Source organism: Astyanax mexicanus, chromosome 16, assembly GCF_023375975.1.
Source record: "Astyanax mexicanus isolate ESR-SI-001 chromosome 16, AstMex3_surface, whole genome shotgun sequence".
Lineage (NCBI taxonomy): Eukaryota > Metazoa > Chordata > Actinopteri > Characiformes > Acestrorhamphidae > Astyanax > Astyanax mexicanus.
The window spans coordinates 4,777,085-4,801,755 of NC_064423.1; the positions used below are offsets into that span (position 1 = coordinate 4,777,085).

At 36.5% G+C, this 24,671-nt stretch overlaps 1 protein-coding gene across 1 annotated transcript in view; it reads right to left on the bottom strand.

Annotated features, from left to right (window-relative positions):
* Positions 1 to 63: 63 nt before the first annotated feature.
* anos1b (anosmin 1b) overlaps positions 64 to 24,671 on the bottom strand; it is an 80,251-nt gene continuing 55,643 nt past the window's right edge. The window contains exons 7-14 of the mRNA XM_022669548.2: positions 24,274 to 24,476; positions 19,168 to 19,312; positions 13,695 to 13,838; positions 11,048 to 11,142; positions 5,388 to 5,556; positions 4,014 to 4,246; positions 2,665 to 2,806; positions 64 to 1,098 (exon numbers count right to left, since the gene is read on the bottom strand). Coding sequence (XP_022525269.2) covers positions 2,666 to 2,806; positions 4,014 to 4,246; positions 5,388 to 5,556; positions 11,048 to 11,142; positions 13,695 to 13,838; positions 19,168 to 19,312; positions 24,274 to 24,476 — 1,130 coding nt within the window. The 3' untranslated portion in view covers positions 64 to 1,098; position 2,665. The remainder of the gene's footprint in view (positions 1,099 to 2,664; positions 2,807 to 4,013; positions 4,247 to 5,387; positions 5,557 to 11,047; positions 11,143 to 13,694; positions 13,839 to 19,167; positions 19,313 to 24,273; positions 24,477 to 24,671) is intronic.

Sequence of the window (24,671 nt, forward strand, 5' to 3'; positions counted from 1 at the left end):
AAAGCATTGTCTAAACTTTTGACTGGTACTGTATATTTAACAAAACATCAGTAGCACTCCTATATCATACTGCTTGCCATCAGCACCTCTCTCATAATGTAATGTTGGTCAGCACACGCGCACACACACACATCCCACAATATTTCCCAGGGGCTACATGTTCTGCTTACATAATCCAATCAGTATCACCAGTCAGAATATGAACTTATATGTTAACATTTATTTGTAACATTATGACACTAAACACAACATCAAATGCAATATTTACATTTTACATACAACATTTTTGTACAAAAGTAAAACTGCCACAGTGTAATAAAAATGTGTAACATAACACGTACAATGGTTTTATATATCTGGCACTTTAAACATTGATAAATCATCCTATATTTTAATTTTTAATGTTTTTTTTTTTTTCAAACACAGCACCACATTTTTTTTACTTGTTATAAATACTTGTGTATGTATTCAATTTAAACATGATGTCATATATGCAGCCCTGGCAATATGTTGTTTTTAACATCAGCCAGTGCTTATTTACTTATTTGCAAAAATGTACTTATTTTCTACAACAATGATAGTATAGAGTATAATTAGCTAATTATCCTCTAAATATTTTAACAGTGAAATTGTAATCATGGATACCTCACACTTGTGTGCATTAAAATAAATATGTTATAATAAAGTAGACTGAACATGACCTGTAAAAAATGTTAAGCTGTAATATAATATAATAATTTATAACATTATTCGTAGACAGGCGTTCATATTAAATATATGTAAAAGCAATATATGTTCTAACAGGATAACAAAAATAAACAGCACAGAGCTACTGTATCACTACATACTACACACATCAGTGCTACACATTTTTACATGATAAATCAGGATTAAATTATACATTTTAAACTTCTCTGAACAGTTCATGAACAAGGTTGTTGGTTCACATATTTAAACCTTTGATGTTCTCTTCATGCAACAAAACCGTGGCACTAAAGCACCAGTGCAGGAGCTGCTTATACTGGAGAAGACCGGAGAGAGATGCACCACAGGGAGAAGCTTTACAATGATGATGATGATGCAAATCTGTACAGGAGTCTGCAGAAAAAGAAATTAATCAATATTAGCATAAAACTACAAAAAATTCACAATAGACATTTGCAATTTCAAATGTGTTCAGTTTCTGAATCAGTTTCTCTGATTTTGCTATTTATAGGTTTATGTTTGAGTAAAATGAACATTGTTGTTTTATTCTATAAACTACAGACAATATTTCTCTCAAATTCCAAATAAAAATATTGTCATTTAGAGCATTTATTTACAGAAAATGAGAAATGGCTGAAATAACAAAAAAGATGCAGAGCTTTCAGACCTTAAATAATACAAAGAAAACAAGTTTATTTTCATAAAGTTTTAAGAGTTCAGAAATTAATATTTGGTGGAATAACCCTGATGGTTTTTTTATGCATCTTGGCATCATGCTCTCCTCCACCAGTCTTACACACTGCTTTTGGATAACTGTATGCCTTTACTTCTGGTGCAAAAATTCAAGCAGTTTAGTTTGGTGGTTTGATGGCTTGTGATCATCCATCTTCCTCTTGATTATATTCCAGAGGATTTCAATTTGGTAAAATTAAAGAAACTTATCATTTTTGAGTGCTCTCTTATTTTTTCCAGAGCTGTATATATATATATATATATATAAAGAAAGAGGAAACTGTATGCAGGAGCACCACACAGCAGATTGAGTGTAACAGATTCCACTCAGATTCCTTAATGAGAGTTAATCTACAGTTACAGTAAATACAGAATCACCTGCATAAATCTGTTGTACCCATACTGCTGACATTGTATATGACTTTGGTAATGGTTTTAGTTATTATTATTTTTTTATTGTATTTTATTGTATCTGTTTTATGACTTATTGTATATTACGCTCTGTGATTTATTTATAATATATGAAGATCCTCTTTGAGGATCCCCTTTCATTTGTACTATTTTAATGTACAATGCCCAGCCAAAAAAAGTCTCCTCCTGGATTTAAGTAAGTAAATGATCTGGGGTTGATGCTACAGTTGGTCTGCAGGTTTAGGTTCATCCACAGTATGTGCTGAAAGAATCAAAGAGGTCAGCTGACTCTACCTGAATATACTGAAAATAGACCAGGTTATTCCATCATCTGATTTTTTTTTCCATGATGGCACGGACATATTCCAAGATGACAATGTCAGGATTCATGAAGCTGGAATTGTGAAAGAGTTCAGGGTTCAGGGAGCATGAGATCATCATTTTCACACATGGATTAAGAGAGTTCACCACAGAGTCCAGATCTTAACCTCTTTGAGAATCTTTGGGATGTGCTGGATGGAGAAGAGCTGCTTTGTGCAGTGGTCAGACTCTACCATCATCAATGCTGCTGCAAGATCTTGGTGAAAAATTAAATTAATACAACACTGGATTGTAATAAATCTTGTGACATTGCAGACGCTTATTAAAATAATCAAAGCTAAAGGAGCTCCAACCAAATATTAGACTGTGACCTTTTTTTTTAATAGTGCTGACTTTTTTTGGCCAGGCGGTGTAATACACAATATAAAGTAAAAACAAGCAACTAATACAAACATTTTACTGATGCTGTAGATGAATGTGGGACTGGTGCTGTACCTCATAGCAGTGTGGCATTAAGCTGTGGAGTGTGCAGCATCCTGGCTACTGAAGGCCCACTTCCTGTTTCAGACAGAACCTGAACCTGCACCTTATAAACGCTCTCTGGCTGCAGCCGCTCCACCCTGAGAGAGAGCTGACCCTGAAACAGAGAGAGAAACAGGTCAGTCAAGACTATGATGGGAGTTTAATTCAGATATTTCAAACTACAGTTACACCCTATTTAACACCAGTAAATAACTGAAAACTGGCACAGTTCAGTTCAGTGGTGTCAGTTAATTATTCTGTAATTAAAAAAATATTATCTTAGTATTTAATTAGTTCAGCTTTAGTTTCTGCTGTAAAAAATAGGTTAAAATGTAGTATGTATGATTTCACAGACGCTGCATCATGATGCTCCAGCATAAACATCTATTTACACTCAATTATCGCGATTAATCTAGGATATTAAACATGTAAATTGTTTTGTACGCAAAGTACAGGTGCATCTCAAAAATTAGAATATCATTGTAAAGTTACTTAGTTTCAGTGATTTAGTTCAAAATGTAAAAACCATATACATATAGAATATGTGTTATTATATATATATATATTTATATAAGACCAATTGGTACTTTTGGCAGTGTGGGCCAAATCCTGCTGGAAAATGAAACATAATGAAACACAGACCAACACCAGCTGATGAAATGTCTCTCAAAACCATCACTGATTGGTGGAAACTTCACAATAGACCTCAAGCAGTTTGGACTGTTTGTCTCTCCACTCTTCCTCCAGACTCTGCTCTCTGATCAGTGATGGGTTGGAGAGACATGTCATCTGCTGGTGTTGATCCACTGTGAGTCTGTGCAGTTTTGTTTTCCCACAAAAACGTACAGCACTTCATGCTTCCCTCTGCTCACAACTTTTATAAAGATGCAGATTTCATTTTCCAGCAGGACTGCCAGCACTGCCAAAAGTACCAATTTGTTTTATATAATAATCTAATTTTCTGAGACACTGATTTTTGGTTTTATTGGCTGTAAGCCATAATCATCAACAATAAAATAAATAAATGTTAAACATAGATCACTCTGTGTGTTTAATACATCTATATCATATATAGAGTTTCACATTTTGAACTGAATTACTGAAATAAAGTAACTTTTCAATTCTATTCTAATTTTTTTGAGATGCATTATTACATTTATAAGCCTAAAGGATATTGCACACATGTTTGCATTACTTGCACTTATATTTTAATACAACCATGTATTTCACCAGCTCTTCAGAGGGCACTCCAAACCTCTTTATCCTACATAACTGAAATTTACACTTCTTGTAAAATGTGTAATAGTGAGTGGGTAACTTACAGGAGCTAGATTCAGCGACTGAGAGATGAGTGTGTCTGGAGATTGATCCACAGCACTGCTACTGCTGGAGACTTTAATCCAGGAGAACTGGAACCCTGTGATGGGAGTCTGACCTGGGGAAGCTTCAGACACCTGCCAGCTGAACAGACCCTCCACCGAGCCGTTCACTGTCTGAAACACTGCGCTCAGCTTCTCCGGGCGCTGCAGGGCTTTCTTCACCTGCAGGTGGCGCTCTAGGACAAGCATTAGAAGAGTCAATGCAGGGAAAGAGCACTTCATTTCACATTTTTACTCACAGTTTTTACTGACAGAGCATAAACATATTCTTTCAGAACAAGAGAACAAACATACATAATACAGAATAAACTAATGTGCATGCTATAGTAATTTTAAAAATAATAATAATCGCAGGAAATTGGTTTTCAATACATTTAAAAGTAATGTTTAATGAAATCTTGAGTTAATCAAACTTTTTTTTTTATTTGAATTAAATTGATGTTTGAAATATGCAATACTCATGGGAATTTAGATAAATAAAATGTTAAATAAAGTGAACAGTATAGCATACAGCCAACATAGAGTTAACATCTCAGAAAATTATTTCTTAGTTTTTAAAAAAATATTATTTCTTAGTATGCAAATAGACAGAGACATACATTTTAAGTCAAATTTATTGTGGATTAACAGATCACATATAAAAATGTTTAAATATGCTTTATTTTTAGACTTAAACTGTATTTCTTCAATCTTTAAGGCACTTCAAATAAAATAACTTTATTTGAACAGTAAAGAAAATAACAGATTTGTCAAAAAAAGGAGAAAGTGTTAATTTATGGGTTTTTTTTGTAATGACTTTCTGTAATATGAATTCTGCTGACTACGGCTTAGAAAAGCCTTTTTTATGAGACTGAACCTTAACACACTGTAAAAATCGATTTTTTTTCATGCTTCTCATTTTTTGCATTTAAATTATATTTAGATGTTTCATGCTGTTTGATCTACTGAAAGTCTCTTACTCCACTCACAGCACATTTTAGCTTGTTGAAAGCAAGTAGGATATAAATGACTTAAAACAACTTTACCAAATTAAAACAAAATTACTTAAAATATTACTTTAATAATCTCAAAATGAGAAATATTAGATGCTTAGATGACATTTAGGTGGATTTAACTGGATGCAATATAATTTCTGCAGTGTTATTAAGTGTTATTAAGTATATATATATATATATATATATATATATATATATATATATATATATATATATATTTTATATCTCACTGCAAAAATGTGTTTTATCTATGGCATCACTGCAAAGAACAACTTCTGACACATCTGTTTCTAAAAATGAAGCAGCAGAAACTGTGTCTCACCCTCCCGGGCACAGGATACGAGTTTCTTTCCCCGGCCTTTCAGTGTTGAGCAATGCGGGGTGGTGACGGAGGTCACGGCTCCTGCCCGATGCCCATGCTCTGAAAGGGGCATCACCGCCACCTTGTACTTACAGGCAAAAAGGAGGCCTGTGATGATGAAATGTGTGCCCTGCAGGATAAAGATAAAGATCAAAAGAAGACAAGGACGAATAAAAGAGGAGTAAAATATTTGTAAAGGTGAAATATAACATTTCTTAATTAATAATAATAGAGCATAAAAAAAACATGTACCTCGGATGACCAAACTAAAACTTCCAAGTAACATCTAGCTACAAGCCATTTAACAAGAAAACATGCACCACAAACGTGCATGTTTATATTCAGTAATCTAGATGTGTAAATCCACACATATTCAGCTCCAGAAAAAAAAGAGATGAAAATAATTTTACCATATTAAAAACCTACAGAACCTACAGTTAGTACAGTTGGTGCCTTTTTGGTATGGAATTGTGATACCCAGTCCTAGTTTGGACGGATGAACAGGAAGAGCTCTAGTGTGAGTTTTACTGGCAGAAATCATGTATTACTCCTTTAAGGAAAAGGACACAAAACTGCTGAAAGAGTGGGAAATAAACTAAAATAAAACTGTAATTAATCTGAGCCTCAGGAACTGCATGCTACCCTGCTCTTCTGATAGGAAATCAGATACCTTTCCTGTTATCTGGAACGTTTTTATGCCATAAAAAGAAAGGCAGAAGTTTTTGTAGCACATTTTCATTACCTTCGTTACCAGCCCATGACAGACTGCTCCTGGAAACAGAACTCCCTTGGCTGTAATTCTATTAAGTGCCATATCTCTAGATGTGAGCACAGGCTTTAATAAAAGGCTGAATAAGACACTGAACTGTTAGATGAGCAGATATTTACAGGTCGTCTGCAGGTCATGATTCAAAATGAACTGAACTGAACTGCAATAAAGAGCCACTAAACCCTAAACCATATTTTTTCAGGAATATCTGAAAAGTCTTCCTGTAAGTAATGAAATATATCAGTTATAAACATTTCCTAACCTTTATAAAACACTTTTATTGTGGTAATTTCTGCCTCTGCAGCTCCTCTCAGGTTATATAACTGTGCTATAGGTGAGGATGATGTTTCCGTGTACTTTGGTACGCAGACACATCAATCACAATATGCAGACCAGTCAATTAATCAATAATATCATCCCCTTCCTGCTGGCGTCCAATCATCTGTGTCTCACCGCTATCAGAGACACACTGCTGCTGCTGCAGCTCAGCCAACCAGCTCTCCCTCCTGCCCCGCCTCTAAACCCATACATCACTCAGCTAAAATCAAGGGGTTTAGTGCCCCTTTAAGGAGTTTCCATCACTTCTAGTTAAATGGACAGTTCTGGAAAACCACACACGAATGTATTAGTGGTGTATTAAACATTAAATAAAGATTCTAGATTTTATGAAAAAAAAAAAAAACATTGCAGATACAGAGTAAAACCCACAGTGTTAAAACAGCAGTGTAAACATTTTCGAACTTCCTCGGGTTTGAGTTCAAATTCATAGATAGATAAAAATATACAATATAGCACATAAATATACAGCTCTGGAAACAATTAAGAATCAACTTCAGTTTCTGAATCAGCTTCTCTGATTTTACTATTTATAGGTTTATATTTAAATAAAATGAACATTGTTGTTTTATTCTATAAACTACATACAACATTTCTTCCAAAATTCCTAATAAAATATTGTCCTTTAGAGCATTTACTTGCAAAAAAGGGGAAATGGCTGAAATAACATAAAAAAGATGCAGAGCTTTCAGACCTCAAATAATGCAAAGAAAACAACAAGTTAATATTCATAATGCTTTAAGAGTTCTGAAATCAATATCTGGTGCAATAACCATGGTTTTTATCATCAGTCTTACACACTGCTTTTGGATAACTTTATGCTGCTTTACTCCTGGTGCAAAAATTCAAGCATTTCAGTTTGGTGGTTTGATGGCTTGTGATCACTAATCTTACTCTTGATTATATTCCAGAGGTTTTCAATTTGGTAAAATCAAACAAAATCATTATTTTTTAATGGTCTTTTATTTTTTTCCAGAGCTGTATGTGCATAACCTCCACAAACTACATAAAAGTCCCTAAAACTAAAAATAAACAAAGAATACAGCATGCTTGGAGTAAATCTGAATATAAATCAAAAGTAGCAGTAAAATAATAATAATTTGCAATAAATTATCAGCTAAAAATGACGCGTCCAGTGCCAACCACTAACACCTGTGGTAATAAGATGAAACATGCTGAAAATATGAAGACTAGACATTAAATATTTAAAATGTACAAAAGAAGATAACAAATCTGCAACAAATTTGCTTGGCAGCTTAATTGGGAAAGATATTTGATTATTTTTCTGTTGCAGTTAAAAGAAAAGAAAAGCAACCCGAGATTCTTTTTTTTTGTGGTACCACTTTAAAATAAGACTACCTTTAGAGAGGGTTTATGATTGCTTTATAAATTAGTTTATAAATGGTTACTATTCCTTTTTTTTAAATCTCTTAATAAGAAGTTAAAAATATATATAACACATAAATATACTGTCAAACCTCAGATCTTTCTAGATACTAATCTTACTTTGTGTTTTACATTATTAATGTAAAACACAAATTAATTAAATTACTATACATTAAATGACTAAGTAAAATTAAATGGCTAAGCAAACAACAGTTGTCTGTTGCCTTTTTTAACTGTAACTGCTTATCAATAGTTTTTAAGCCATTTACAACCTAATCAAGAATAATTAATACTCTAATTTATATAATATTTTATTTAATAAATGTAATATTTTATTAAATTACATTTGGCAGACGCTTTTGTCCAAAGCGACTTACAATAATGAAGTACAAAAGTAATAGGAATTTAGATAAACCATTTTTAGATATGGCTTAAAGGAGGTCGAAGGGAAATAAAGGGATAGAGAAGTGAAGGAGGGGAAGAAGGAAATGAGGTTAGAAGTAGTTAGTGTGTTAGAGGTGTTAGGAGAGTAAGTGCTCTTTGAAGAGCTCAGTCTTCAAGAGTCTCTTAAAGATAGCAAGAGATTCTCCTGATCTGGTAGTGGAAGGTAGTTTGTTCCACCATAGGGTATAAGGGTAGACTTATTTTAAAGTGGTACCCTTTTTGCTTTAGCTAATCAAATTACAACTAGTCAACTTGTCAATTAGTCAATTAGCTACTTTTCTAAATAACTAGCCAACTATTAAACATTATTAGACATGCAACCCCTACATCAGATTGTACAGACATCATTAATATTCAAACTTCTGTAGTCAGACTTTTCTAGTTCAAACTGTCGACCCAGATACAGGATGAGAAATGGATCGTTGTGTCCAGTTTTAATATTGCGTTTGCCTCCAGCGTGGGGATATCTGGGAAGCAGTGCTGTATATATGTAGCACAGACATGATGAGTTATATGAGGCACCCTGGATGACCTTCAGTCACTTTGGGTTCAGACCAAGAGGAGCAGGAGAGGAACTGTATATTGTTTAATAAACATAGGAATGCACCGGGCAGGAAGTGTTTGCTGTTAGAGGAGCAGCAGGGTCACATGGTCTTTAAACATCAGTCACATCAGTACCACACTCACACACAGTCACTTTCAATTAATACTTAATTTATATTAAGCGGAATAAAAAAGTGATGACATATACTAGAATACATTATATCTTGTAATTATTTAAGATTATTATGGAATATTTTAAAATGTATTTTGTACTAGTGGTGTCAATAGATTAAAAAATATTTTGTGATTGACTGGGATTAATCGCACTTGTTCTTCTTAACTTCTTAAGTTTTTATAGTGGTAAATAAAAGAATAAATGTCCAAAACGTAAAATGCAATTATATTTAAATTAGTGGTGTTAATAAAAATACTAGTATATGCTTGTATGTTTATGGGGAGTTAAATTAAATTTAAAAACGTAAATGTGGGGCGCTGGAATAAAGAATGCATAATAAATTGTATAGAGGATTTTTCTTACTTTATTATAAACATCTCAGCTTGGTTTTAAAGACTTTTGATTTATAACTTAACCAATTAAGCAATTTTACATTAAAATGCTTTACACATGCTTGCTTCACCTAAATTGCAAGCAATATAAACAGCTTACATGGTTAATATTTGCCCTTTACCTTTCTTATGTTACATCTCTTTCAAAAAGTGCTACTCTTTTTTTTATTAGTTTTTTAATAAAATGTAAAAGAAAATGAATTAAACTGAAGATATGAGTAGAAAATTTGTTTAGTTTCAAATTTACAAATGAAGCAATGTTTATTAGCCCTTGGCCAAACATACTGTATGTAATATAAATGTGTAGGGGGGTGGGGGGGGGGTGTACAGTGTGTGTTTATCGAAAATGTGTTTTGATATATGTTTTTCACAAAAATGAGCCAATGCCAATGAGTTTGAGTTAGAAAAAAAAAATTTTTTTTTATCATTTGATGAAAAATGAAAACGGGTCCCACAGACCCGAACACCACACAAGGGTTAATTAGCTGAGTATAAAAAACTTTTTTACACCTGTAGTTGTGAAAGTTTCTATGGTCCCGATCAGTTGATGAGTTTCTCCCTCTGTTTGGTTTGGTTTCCCACATATATAAACCTAAACACACCAAAATGTGCACCAATAAACCCTGCGAGCACATTGTCTCCTCTGATTGGTGAAGACTAACTGGTGCTGGAGCAAGATATATAAATGTAGTGAGAAGATTCTGTGTTTCAGCACATATATCTGTATATCTGTGCAGTGTGAAGCTGCTTTAACACAGAATGCTGAAAAATACAGTGTTTTTAATTGGATGAACAATGAAGATGTATTAAACGAGTCATGAGTCATGTGGCTGCAAGCAGTGAACGCTTCACATACCGTGCTCTTAGTGTGTAAACAGCGTGGAGCAGCAGAGACTGCATTTGATTATTCCAGCGCCCCATGTTAGCTCTATCTCCCCTCAAACATAGAAGTATACACTATTATTTTTATTGACAACACTGAAATAAATATAATTGTATTTTTCTCATGTCTTACATTCATTATTTTATTTACATTTACAAATATCCACTATAAAACTTGCAGAATTGAAGAAGAACAAGTGTGATTACAATGGACAATGTTCACCACCCTCTGCAGTGTGCACCACCTCCCAGTCTTGCTCCACCGACAGACTCCGAAAGTCTTTTGTCCCTCAGGCTATTAGACTGTTCAACTCCTCTCATCACAGCAAACTGAAGACTCTGTGACACTTTCATTCCGGCAATTCTGGCCACTCCATGGACACACCCCCATCTATGGACACACTCTCAGACTTGCTGATGCCTATAACACTATTTTTATAGCTCTACCCTATTCTGCACTAGTAGTTCATTCACTAGTTCATTCATCTACTGTTTACGGATCTTTTGCACTGCTAAATTTAAATTATTATATAACTGTGTATTTGCACTTTCTGTATGGCTGATACATCTATCTATCTATCTATCTATCTATCTATCTATCTATCTATTGCAGTTAATCACAAAAAAATATTCATATTATATTTTGAACTATTTCTTTCACTGCTCCTGTGCATGTACCTCATGCTGGACCTACCTGTACAGTAGCCATTTTCTCTCTTTTGGTCACGTTACCGCCACAAACTTCTGGATACCAACTTAACAAATACGAAGAAGATGCTTTCTGACTTTCTGTATAAAAAGAAAGACAAAAATACAAAAACAAACATGAACTTCATATGAAAGTTTGTAAAATTTAGGACATGAGTAGAGTTGCAACGATTAGTCGATATAATCGACAAGTCTCGCATAGATCACATTCAACTGGGCCTGTGTCTCCAAAAGTGCCCAAACACAACAGATTATATATAATTCCTCACTAAATATCAGTGCCTGTCGCTACATGTGACTTTTTAATATTCATTAGCTGCCAGTACGTGATTGGAGTAGTAAAGGGGAGGTTCTTTGATATGTTTAAAGCAACTCTTTTGTGATTCGCGCTCTTGTGACCATGTGGGGGTGACGTCGCACGGCGAACCAATCAGTCGAGCCTTTCCTAACCACTCTTCAAAACATATTTGCAAGGTACACGCTTCTGTTGTATCAGAGAATGGTGGAGACTATTTGGACATTATTGCAGAAGCTAGCGACCAACCGGAGATAGAAAATCCTCCCCTGTCCTTAACCCTTGTGTGGTGTTCGGGTCTGTGGGACCCGTTTTCATTTTTCATCAAATGATACAAAAAAAATATTTTTTCTAACTCAAACTCATTGGCATTGGCTCATTTTTTGTGAAAAACATATCAAAACACATTTTCGATAAACATACACTGTACACCCCCCCCCCCCCCCCCCCCCCCTCACACACACATTTATATTACATACAGTATGTTTGGCCAAGGGCTAATTAACATTGCTTCATTTGTAAATTTGAAACTAAACACATTTTCTACTCATATCTTGAGTTTAATTCATTTTTTTTTTACATTTTATTCAAAAACTAATAAAAAAAGAGTAGCACTTTTTGAAAGAAATGTAACATAAGAAAGGTAAAGGGTAAATATTAACCATGTAAGCTGTTTATATTGCTTGCAATTTAGGTGAAGCAAGCATGTGTAAAGCATTTTAATGTAGAATTGCTTAATTTTGCTGAATTAAATACAAGTAACAAAGTAAACGAGTAACACAAATATGAACACCACACAAGGGTTAAAATCTCCCATTTGGAAGCACTTTGGTTTTGCGACGGAAAAAGACAAGTGGATAAAACGAAAGCGGTATGTTGTTATTGTTTTGCTGAGGTCGGCTATGTTTTCGGGCAACACTTCAAACATGCTAAGTCACCTGAAATGGCGCCACCCAAGTGCTAAGATTACCGCAACAAGAAAGAAGATCCCTGAAGTGCAAATGCTACTGATAGCTGCGTTCAGGCATCTTTCAATCACAATTCAGATCGGGCTAAAGCCATTGCAGCATCCATTGGGGCTTTTATAGCATCAAGGGTAAATAGAGGGTATTTTCAACCGCTGGGGACGTTGTAACTGCCAGCAGATCTGCCCTCACTGCTGACAATGTGGACAAACTGATTTTCTTGCCAAAAAATATGAAGATTGAGTAAAATTTAATACTGTAGCGCTAGAATTCTGGAACTAAGTGCTGCACTTTACATGTGGAAAGTTTTGTTTACTGCTTAAAGGGAATTCAATTTATTATTTTTTATTTTAATATTTTAATTTTTAACATTGGTTAATCATTTTAAATATTTCATTTAACTTAATGGTACCAAGCAGCACTTTGAATTTATTTACTGTTTCAGTTTGTATATTGGCAATTTTTTGTACCAAACTGTGACCCCTAATCCGAGGTACGTACCGAACCGTGATTTTTGCATACCGTTACACCCCTAATGTTTAGCCATTTCTAAATTTCTTGAAGCAAAGAAATAGGAGCCGTACCCACAGCAAACAGAGACTAGTCATTAACTAGTCGACTAATCGGAAAAATAATCGACAGATTATTAGTCGACTACCAATATAATGATTAGTTGCAGCCTAGACATGATCATATTATGCATGTATGGCTGGGTATAATTTAAAGGACAGAGACAAAGTCTCCTCTTCCTGTTCTGTGTCCAAGCAGCATTACATCTTTCACCAAACTCATTTCCCACACTGCACCAGGTTGTCTGAAGCCCAGAGAGGCTACATCTCCCTACATCTGCTTTTCATTTCGCAGCCATATTGATATTATTAAATCTGTCTTCATCCATCTTTTCCAGACTCTTTCCAAGAGATAACGGTAAATCAGCCTCCCCCTATTTATGATGCTTTGTGGTTTCAGCAGAATCCTTCGCTTTGAAGAGCATCACGTCTCCAAAAGAGTATTTTGGGAACATGCTTACTAAGCAAACTCAGAGTAATCTGCTGGAGAAGGTATAGAGAGGACGCCCCGGCGAGAGTGTCTATTTGTGTAGGATGGATAAAATTCATCATAAGACTCGTGTCTTTGTAACGCTCTTCAATAAAACATTAGTCACTCGGATGCTTTTGCTTGGCTCCGGCTGGTTCAAGGACGCAGGCGGATCTGTGAAATTTGAAAGGCTGTCCGGAGTACAGCGGCGCTTTGTGTAATCGACACAGAGAAAACGCAGGCAATTTAAAATCTAATTTAACACACTCGCAGCCCAACACAAACTTCCCATGAGGTCCTGATTTATGCCTTCCCCAACACCGCCGCCTGCTTACCTGAGACTCGACTCTTCCAGAACACCTTGACCTGCAGCTGATTGTCGTGGTAGTGGGGGGCGGCGGCCTCCAGGCGCAGGACGCTGGGAGAGGAGCGGGAGATGGGCAGCTCGTTGGAGAATTCTCGAGAGGGAGGAGAGGAACCTGCCATGAGAAAAAAACGAGGAGATTTACATTCATTTCAGCTGAATGCATTTTAGCTTTGACCTTCATGCTGTCCTGCAGGCTCAGGGTGCATCAGTCTCAGCACAAACTATCTGTCGACAATTAACTGAAATAAAATTCTACGGCAGAAGGTCAAGGAGGACCCACTTCTGACACAGAGACATAAAAAAAGCAATGAAAACAAAAGGAGATTCACATTCAGAGCTGAATTCATTTTAGTTGTGACCTTTCTGAGGCCTTGCATGATTGAATGGGGGAAATATTGATAAAACTAAGAAAAAATATCAAACAGTTCGAACCCCAGCTCATGCAGCTTCAAGCCATCAAGCTGCCGATGCTCAGAGGGAGCAAAATTGGCCCTGCTCCTCCTGGTGGGTAGGTGGCGCTCTCTCCCCACATCACTCCTACAGTGATGTCTGCAGCACAGGGCGTCTGTGAGCTGATGTATCAGAACCGAGCCGCTGTGCATTTCTCAGAGTGTTAGCGCTGTGATGCTGCTCGGTAATGCTGCATCAGCAGCAGCTCGATAAGAAGCTGTGGATGACTTCACATGTATCGGAGGTGTTGGGGCATCACTAGTGATAGGGGGAGTCCTAGTGAGTGGGTTGGGCAATTGGGGAGAAAATGGGAAAAATTTAGAAATAAAATTATAAAAACACAAACAGAAAATGGAAACAGATGCTAATGTGTTGGTTGTAAAAAATAATAATTTACCGATTCCAAATTCCAAATCAACTGTTTGCATTAATGCTTTAATGTTGACAGCCCTAGTTTTTATACATACTTAAAGAAAGCAGTAAAGGTAAGGTTATCTGACAATATAATCAGATAAGATTGATGTAAAGAAGTTTGTCTGGTTATAACCGTATAAAATATTAAAATGAAAAATACATAGAAATATAAAATATTCAGCCCAATTTCATTTTTCAAATTCAGTCTAATCTCTTAAATAATTGCAATTACCAACAAATACATACAACACAATAACACACACACGTGCATATTTTTAAATGTAACTGTCTTTTAATTTAATTTAATTTAATTTGATTTAATACATTTTCCATGGATACTCTGCTTATAGGTTTGGGAAAGTAACAGGGTTCAAGTTAACAAATGATTCAGAAAAAATATGTCTAGGTTTGTAAAAATAAAACCTTGAACACCCTATTTTAGTGATCTATAGGCGTATCAGTGTCTGTTTGCTATCATAACGACGGGAAAAGTACACCTTGCATGGCTTGGAATGTGCAAAAGGCATGAACTGATTCTTTTTATTAATCATGGGTGTGTTTTGGGCATATTCCATTATCTTTAAGAGCAAGGTGAGCTCTGACTTTGGCAAATTACTATTTCAGTGGTGCAGCTACCTGGATGGGTCATGCATCTTCATTCTGTTTATTGTTGATGTAAATGAAAAATAACATATGAATAAACACAGTTAATATTCATAAAAAAGCAATGCAGGTTAGTCCGGATGATGGATAAGCAGCCCCAATCAAGTCCCAAAGAAAGAAATTCATGCTGTCCTGCAGGCTCCTGCAGGGTGCATCAGTGTCAGCGCAAACTATCTGTCGACAATTACAAATAAAAAAGCTAGAGTGCAGAATGCCAAATCGATGTAACTAAGCCAAAATTCGTCTGGGAAAATGTCTTGTGGACAGATGTTTTGCTGCCTCTGGCACTGGATGGCTTGACTGTGTGCAGTCATGGAAGGCTGGGTTTAAGTCCAAGGTCATGGGTCTTCCAGCAAGACAATGACCCCAAGCATACTTCAAAAAGCACTCAGAGATGGATAGACACAGATATGGAGAGAACCCTTTAAATATGAGAACTGCAGCCGTTTGCAAAAGAAGAGTGGTCCAAAAATTTTAGTGTAGAAAGCTTTTTGATTCAGTTTTTGGAGTTTAACGTTAAATATTATATACATTTTGGTGCTTTTCAATTTTTTTTGTGTTGTTCCAACACATACAAAGGAGATAAATATGTATATAACAAAACATGTGTAACTGCAATAATTTTAATACTTTAATTTTCTTTTGGCCATGACTTGATAATTAAGAGACTCTAATTTTGCCATTTATAGGTTTATGTTTGAGTATAATGAATATTATTGTTTAATTCTATAAACTACAGACAACATTTCTCACAACCCCCCCCCCCCCTCCAAAAAAAAAATTGTCATTTAGAGCATTATGGATGAAATAATAAAAATGATGCAGAGCTTTTAGACCTCAAATAATGCAAAGAAAACAACAAGTTTATATTCATAAAGTTTTAAGAGTTTAGAAATCAATATTTGGTGTAATAACCCTGTTTTTTTTATCACAGTTTTCATGAATCTTGGCATCATGTTCTCCTCCATCAGTCTTACACACTGCTTTTGGATAACTTTATGCTTTCCACTCCTGGTTTGATGGCTTGTGATCATCCATCTTCCTCTTAATTATATTCCAGAGGATTTCAATTAGGTAAAATAAAAAAAAATCATCATTTTTAAATGCTCTCTTTGTTTTTTCTAGAGCTGTATATATTTAAATACATAGGAAATAACAAATACATTGTCGGAAGATTACAAGATAAAGAAACGGTGGTTCATTTCCATAATGTCAGCTGCATAAATTGCACCTCATTATGTACAGGTTATTAGGCAGCTTATATCTACGTAGGGTTTCAGCAGTGTTTTAATGCCTCCTGAGAGACCACAGAATGCGGATAAAAATAGAGGAAAAAGTGAAAGACGTATAAAAACGTGCACGAGGGAGCTGAAATAATTGGGGTAAAACACAGGCAATAGGCAAACATAAATGCATATTTCAGTTCTGAAAAATGGAACAGACCTGTGCATTATTTAGTCTGCCAGTTACGCACTCTAGAGCGAATAACCCAAGCCAAAGCGGCCCTCGCTCCGCTGCAGCTCTGCTAAGTGTCTGGAATTGGTTTTGGCAGAATTACTGGAAGATTTCTAAAGCATTATAAAAAGCAGAAAACAACAGCGGCGAGGGAGAACTCCTCTCTGCTGGGGAACGGCCAGGTCTCTCACGCAGCGCGGGACACGCGAGGTTAACCAAAGCTCTGCTGGGGTGCCTCAATCAGTACATCCCATAATCCTCCCTTCAGTGGCCCACAACTCAACCAGACCCAGATAAGGAGTGATTCACAGCTCTGACACAGGCCAGGAATCTGCTACTCACAGAAAAGGGGAAATGAGGAAAAATCACCTGGATCAGTTTAGGTGAGGAAGATATGGTTTGTGATATAACAATCATCTCAGTGAAGATATGCAGTGCTTTATTTTTTAAGGGCTGTAATGCTGTATGAATATTAATGACTAAAAAAAAAATACTGAAAAATAGCTAAAGGCGGGAGTGGATAACAAAGACTTTAAATACAGTAAATATTTCATCTGACAATAAGTAATTAGTAATTACTTATTACTAATACTTTTGGCATCAAACATAATATAAGGCATTGACTTTAAAAGCTCAAATAATGGATTAGAAAAGATAGAAAAAAAAATCAGCAGCTAAAATACTGTGCATTTAAGAAAAAAAATGTAGAAACTAGGAGAAACTAGGAGTGCACTGGAAAAAATGACAATATGAGGTTTATTAAATTTGCCACTTTTTTTCACCACTGTAAACCAGCAAAGTAGGAATGCAGAAACTAATCAAATAAATCGATTGAAATCAATTATTCCAATAGTTGGCAACTAATTGTACTGCACTGTCTGTATGGCTGACATCAGTGATATTCTCAATATACACAGCAACTATGTATGTATGTACACTTTTTTGTACTCAAAGGTACACTCTTCATAATTGTTCCCTCAAAGGTACGATATTGGTCTTTACAGGGTCAGATTTGTTCCATCTGAAGTACAAAGTAATTTCTAACAGCAATAAGTACAAATTTGTACCATTTAACTTGCAGCCAAAGGGTACATTCAGTATTCTGCATCACTGTACTAATGAACAATATATATTTTAATTGCACATTTTTTATTTGAAAGCCAGACAATTTTCGATCATCAAGTTTTTGAGCCATTTTTAGTTGATGATAATGTTTATAATCTTTATAATCTATACTGGCACAAAAACCATGGGTACAAAAAAATACTTTCACTGAAAGGTACTTTTTTGTACCTCAATATAAGGTACAGCCCCAGCGACAAGCTATGTACTCTTTTAAGTACAAATCTTGTACTTACTGTATGTATGTATGTATGTATGTATCTATCTATCTACCTATCTATCTATCTATCCATCCACCCATCCATCCATCCATCCATCCAATTTAATGATCCCCTGTCAACAAATACCCAACTAACTAATTGTGGTGGAAAACCCTGATTAGAACTAGCACCCCAAGTCAGAAAAGTATGGGAGCACTTTACATTAACGCCTTCCAAGAACAGCATTAGGTGCAAAATGTGCATATCTGATCTCGAAGGGCACAGCAGCACATTACTGACTGGGCTCCTGAACTGCAGAAGACAATTGGCAAAAACTAAATTAATGCTAATATATACAACACAACATCAATATGGCTTTAAATAAAAATAAAAAAAGCTCAATTGCGGATCGCACAGCTGGATTTATGGCATGTGGTATTGTGGGGGCGCAAAAAAATATGCCTTGCATGACTCGAAATGCATAAAAGGCATAAAACTAATTCTCTTAATTATTTATGGGTGTGTTTTGGGCATAACAGAAAATAAACCAATCAGTGTGCCAGTAATCATTCCCTTTAAGAAGCAGGTGAGCTCTGACTTTGGCGTGTTCGTATCTTAACAGCGCGGCGCTTTTGTGCGTCTCAGCAGAGACAGATACTGACCTGCACGTTCATGCTGTGAAGATACACCAGCAGGTAATTTTCTTTATCCTGTTTATTGTTGATGTAAAAGCTGCAGCGAGTCCGTGTTTGCATAAGGAGCCGGATGCATACTCATTGAGGACATTCCTTGTGCACGCCAACCGTGGCTAACATAGGTATGGACAGCTGAGTGTTGACTGTTGTCAGGGTTTAAATCAGTCAGTGGCGCTCCTGTATTTCCCACCGCCAAGATAGAAACATGCCAGAAATGTACCTGAATGCACCTCACTTCCGGACCACCACACCCATCAGTTCAGATTCATTCCTAAACTCTGACGCTATTTTAACAGCGCAGGCTCAAATTGTGAAAATAGACTGTAAGATGGGCCTAAGTCTTTTCACAGCTGACAATGTGCTTTTTGCTTTTTTCTGTTTAGTAATATTCAGTGCAACCTTTAGTAGACACAAATGTCCTTTATTTAGAGGCGAACCTTACCAGTGGAAGCAGCAGCAGCGGTGGTGAAGGAGAGCTGAGCCCGGCCACTCTTTAATCGCTTCTGCCCAGAGAAAGAGACGGCCTGGATCTGCACTGTGTAGCGCGTGTCCGGCTGGAGTCCACCCAGCTGCATCTCGGTCAGAGTCTGCGAATCGTGACAAAGAACACAGGTCTAATCATGATGGTGAAATACCACAGCAGAAACAATGAGATCCTTCATTTTTATTGCTACAGAGCCATTGTTATTAAAGCGTAACTGCGTACCTAGATAAACCCGTCACAGTACGAACTGAAACTCATTTTTATGCTCAAATAGTCAAATCAAACCGCAGGGCTACTGTGTTCATGCTGACTTCTGGCTTCCTGGTAAGTCATATATATCTTTTGGTTGTTTTATGATGATTGACAGGATATTTAAACAGCAATCAAAGCAGGGCTCATATCCTTTGTACCGGTAGACCAAACAGACCGACCGACCCCTGAATCTGCAGCAAAGGGAACAGAGAGCCGGCGTTTGCGACATTAGCAGAGAATAATGAGGTTCAATATGTTCCTGGACCTCCAGATAGCCAAAACATGTGTTACACAAGCATGCGTACGAACAAGACCAGAGGAATTCATGTGTGTCTAAAGCCCTCCAGTGTCACCATGGAGCCACATGTTATGACTTCCAGGCCCTGAACACTTCTGTGCCTCAGAGTCGATGGGAAATTGAGTTTCTGCTTGGACTAAACAGAGTGCATGGTGAGCTTCACTGTGCCTTTTATGTTGGAATGATGTTAGTTAGATTAGTGTGTATTAATATAGAGGCTGATTGAATATAGAGGTATTGGTGCAGCTTTAAAGCATTAGTACAACCTATTGTTTACCTACCTATTTTATTTCAAAATTTCTCCATTTTCATCCTAACAATTTATGTGGCTGATTGACCAACCCATTCAGCTGCTACTTTAGCTTTATATATACCCCATCACTGGTGATGCCACAACACCAGGAGGGTGAAGACTAGCACATGCCTCCTACGATACATGTGAAGTCAGACTCTGCCTCTTTTTGAACTGCTGCTGTTAATGCAGCATTACGGAGTAGCATCACAGCGCTAACGCTCGGACAAAAGCTCAGCAAATTGGTTCTGATACATCAGCTCACAGATGCAGCCTAGTGCTGATCCACATCACCCTAGGAGTGATGAGGGGAAAGAGAGAGCGCCATCTACAGTACCCACCCAAAAAGAGCAAGGCCAATTGTGCTCTCTCAGACACCACATGACCGGGATCCGAACCAGCAATCTCCCAATCATAATGGCAGCGCTAAAGACCTCTGGCCCAGATGCTGCAAAACAGGCCAAAACCATAATACTACCACCACCATGTTTTAAAGATGTAATAAGGTGTTTTTGCTGGAAAATAAGTCTACGTATACCTTGTATTACAAACGTGGGACACAGTGAAGGGCAATCAATCAGGCAACACCATATACACATATATACATATATATACACATGTATGAATATAATCAAGAGGAAGATGGATGATTACAAGCCATCAAACCAAGCTAAACTGCTTGAATTAATCTTTGCACCAGGAGTAAAGCAGCATAAAGTTATTCAAAAGCAGTGTGTAAGACTGGTGGAGGAGAACATGATGCCAAGATGGATGAAAATTGGGATTAAAAACCAGGGTTATTCTGAACTCTTAAAACTTTATGAATATGAACTTGTTTTCTTTGCATTATTTGAGATCTGAAAGCTCTGCATCTTTTTGTTATTACAGCCATTTCTCATTTTCTGTAAATAAATACTCTAAATGACTAATTATTTATTTGTATTTATTTATTAATTTGGAATTTGGGTGAAACACAAACCTATAAAAAGCAAAATCAGAGAAATCCAGAGCTGTATATTACAACAGGGCTTGTCAATGATTTAAAAGAGCTGACTCAAAATTTTAGCTGCTAACACTAAAGGTTCACATACTCTTGCCACTCACAGATATATAATATTGGATAATTTTCCTCTATAAATAAATAAAAGTCTAATATTTTGTTTCATGTGTTTGATTTGGTTATTCATATAAATTCTAAAGGTTTCACACACTTTAAAACACCATTATATTCCCTTCATCCTTTCTTATTTCTTTTTCAGTAGGGTTTCACCTCCCCATTCATCCACCCTCCAAACCAAAATTCATGTTTTCAATGCTTCCTTTTATATGAGGTACAAAAAACCCTCGACTTGGCCACCGGTAAATATTCCAGGTTAATGCTTCAGGATCCAACACAAACATTTTCACAGTGGGCCTCATAACAAGTGGCCTAATATTCTGTAGAACTCCTTCCTGGCTCCTGGCTGTTGTAGGCATTGGGTGAAACGCTGTTATCTTGCTGACGAGACCAAGAAAAGCTTTATCCTTAAAATATAGAGGAAGATAAAAGATGATAAATATTGAAAAAGCACAGAAGTGTGGGAATGCAGTGGAAAATAAGCAAGAATTTATGGTTATGTAAGGGTTTTATATTCATGCTAGAAAAAGTTTGATCATTTTGTGTTAAATAAAGAATTCTTAGTAGCCAGAATTCATGCTCATATGACCAAGTTCTAGAGTGGTGGTCTATTTTGTTTGCACTTCTGAATTAAAATACTTTCTAATAACACAAATCTGTTTTTAAAATTATACTTTATCATATCATGTACAACTTTTAGTACATCTACAGCACTAAAATAAATGCCTTTAAACTGGTCTCTGCTTTCAAATAGCTCTTCTTCATAGGCTACTGTTTGTTAAATTCCATGGTTTTATAAGGTTTTTATATTTATGCTGGACAATACTGTGTGATCAACTGAGATTAATCGTACTTGTTCTTTTTGAGACACAAGTTTTTTTATAGTGGATATCATTGCTGTCCAATGAAGAACAAGTATCTCCATTTTCCTTAATTTTTTGTTTACTGAATATTAATGACGATTTTACGCCAGAAATTGGGGTCACACTTAATGACGTAATTAATTTGCGTAAAAAAACAACAACAATGCATTACTGATTCCAAATTAATTGTGTGCATTAAGGCTTTAATGTTGACAGCCCTCATTAAAATATGAATTATTTGGAGCACCGTTTGTGCTCAAATTACCAAGTTTTAAAGTTGTGGTTTATTTTGTTTTTATTTTTGCTGTGTTTTCTGCATTAAAGTACTTCCTAATAACTCAAATCTGTTTTTACCAAATACTGTACATCATACATATAGCTTTCAAAAATTTCCAACATTAAAAATAAATACTTTTAAAATCTTTCTCTTAGCTCCTCCTGGTCATTTTGTGTTAAAATATGAATTCTTTGGAGCACCTTTCACACTCATATGACCAAGTCATAAAGTTGTGGTATAAGTGGTGAGATTATGAGATCGCTGGTTTCAAATCCTGGTCATGCAGCTTGCCATTAGCTGCTGGAGCCCTGAGAAAGCACAACTGTCCTTGCTCTCTCTGGGTGAGTACAGTACAGTAGATGGCGCTCTCTCTTTCCGCTTATCAATCTTAGGGTGATGTGGATCAGCACAAGGCTGCATCTGTGAGCTGATGTATCAGAACCGAGCCGCTGCGCTTTCCTCCGAGCGTTAGCGCTGTGATGCTACTCAGCAATGCTGCATCATCAGCAGTAGTTTAACCCTTGTGTGGTGTTCATATTTTCGTTACTCGTTTACTTTGTTACTTGTATTTAATTCAGCAAAATTAAGCAGTTTTACATTAAAATGCTTTACACATGCTTGCTTCACCTAAATTGCAAGCAATATAAACAGCTTACATGGTTAATATTTGCCCTTTACCTTTCTTATGTTAAATTTATTTCAAAAAGTGCTACTCTTTTTTTTATTAGTTTTTTAATAAAATGTAAAAAAAAAATGAATTAAACTCAAGATATGAGTAGAACATTTGTTTAGTTTCAAATTTACAAATGAAGCAATGTTTATTAGCCCTTGGCCAAACATACTGTATGTAATATAAATGTGTAGGGGGGGGGGGGGGGGTGTACAGTGTATGTTTATCGAAAATGTGTTTTGATATATGTTTTTCACAAAAAGTGAGCAAATGCCAATGAGTTTGAGTTAGAAAAAATATTTTTTTTGTATCATTTGATGAAAAATGAAAACGGGTCCCACAGATCCGAACACCACACAAGGGTTAAAAAGAGGCGGAGTCTGATTTTACATGTGTTATGGGGGATATACAGCTCAGTAGCAGCTAAATGGGTGGGACATTTGGCCAGATAATTTTTATTTTATTTTGTTTTCATCTTCGCAGCGTTTTTTTTCCTTTAAAATATTCTCTAATAGCGTAAATCTGTTTTAAAATGATACTTTTCGTCACATATAGCTTTCAATAACTCTTCAACGCTAAAAATAAATGTATTTTAAACCTGCGTCTCTGAAAAAGCTCCTCTTTTATAGGCTACTGTTCAGTAAAATGGATGGTTTTCTCAGACCCTGAAGTTACTGCATTGTAAAAACAAATTACCTAATCAAAACCGTTTGAGAGTTGCGGCTTTAAGGAGAGCGCTTAGGTCACGGTAAAATACGATGATCACAAGACCAGATGGTGTCTTTTTTCTGGGGGCTTTGTGGAGGAGTAAATACACTGGCTTGCGTTTTTATTTGAACACAGGTGGCGTTCGAAGTTCGGGAGTCGAACACCTGCAAGTCGGCCGCGGCCAAAACTATTTGGTCTGACCGGTGAAGCGAGGGAGTTAAACGCTTTAGGTTCTAGTTTTAGATTTAGGACTTCCTCAGGCTGAACAGGTCGCAGAATTGCAGGATAGAAGCAGGGAATAACTCCCACATGTGTGCAGATGCCAGATGACTATCTTAAGTCGAGGGTGGAGAGAGATAAATTTATAAACCTGAACGTCTGGGGAAGCTGAGAACCTTTCAGAGCTCCTGGCAGCGTCTCAGGCGCTCGTTTTTCTAATACGTATTTTCCTCCCGCAAAATATATTCGACGTAACCCCCTGCAGTTCAGGTGAGACAGAAAAATATTTGCAGAATTCGCAGCCAGACTTAGTGGGCTGTTTGGCTCCCGAGAGAGAGGAGATCCGAGCCGCACATGAGAAGTCTTACCCCGTCTGTGACCCGGCCGCTCTCCTTTCCGTTCGGGCCGCCGGCTAGCCCGCCGCGGGCGCTCCAGGTCACCTTGTAACGGTCAACTACCAGGTCACCCTCAGCGGGGGGGTCCCAGCGGAGCAGCATGCTCACGCTGCCATCAGCGTGCACGGTCTCATTCTCCACCCGGGCCTTCTGCGGGGTCTCGGGGGGTAACGGATCTGAAACACAGAGAAAGAAAGAAAGAAAGAAAGAAAGAAAGAAAGAAAGAAAGAAAGAAAGAAAGAAAGAAAGAACGGCCATTTTTATCAGACTGCTGCTTTTCATCAGGTCTGACCTGCAGCCACAAGCATATCATTTTGCAGAGAACAGGGTTGTTTTAATCATTAATCATTAAGATGTATTTTTCATTATGA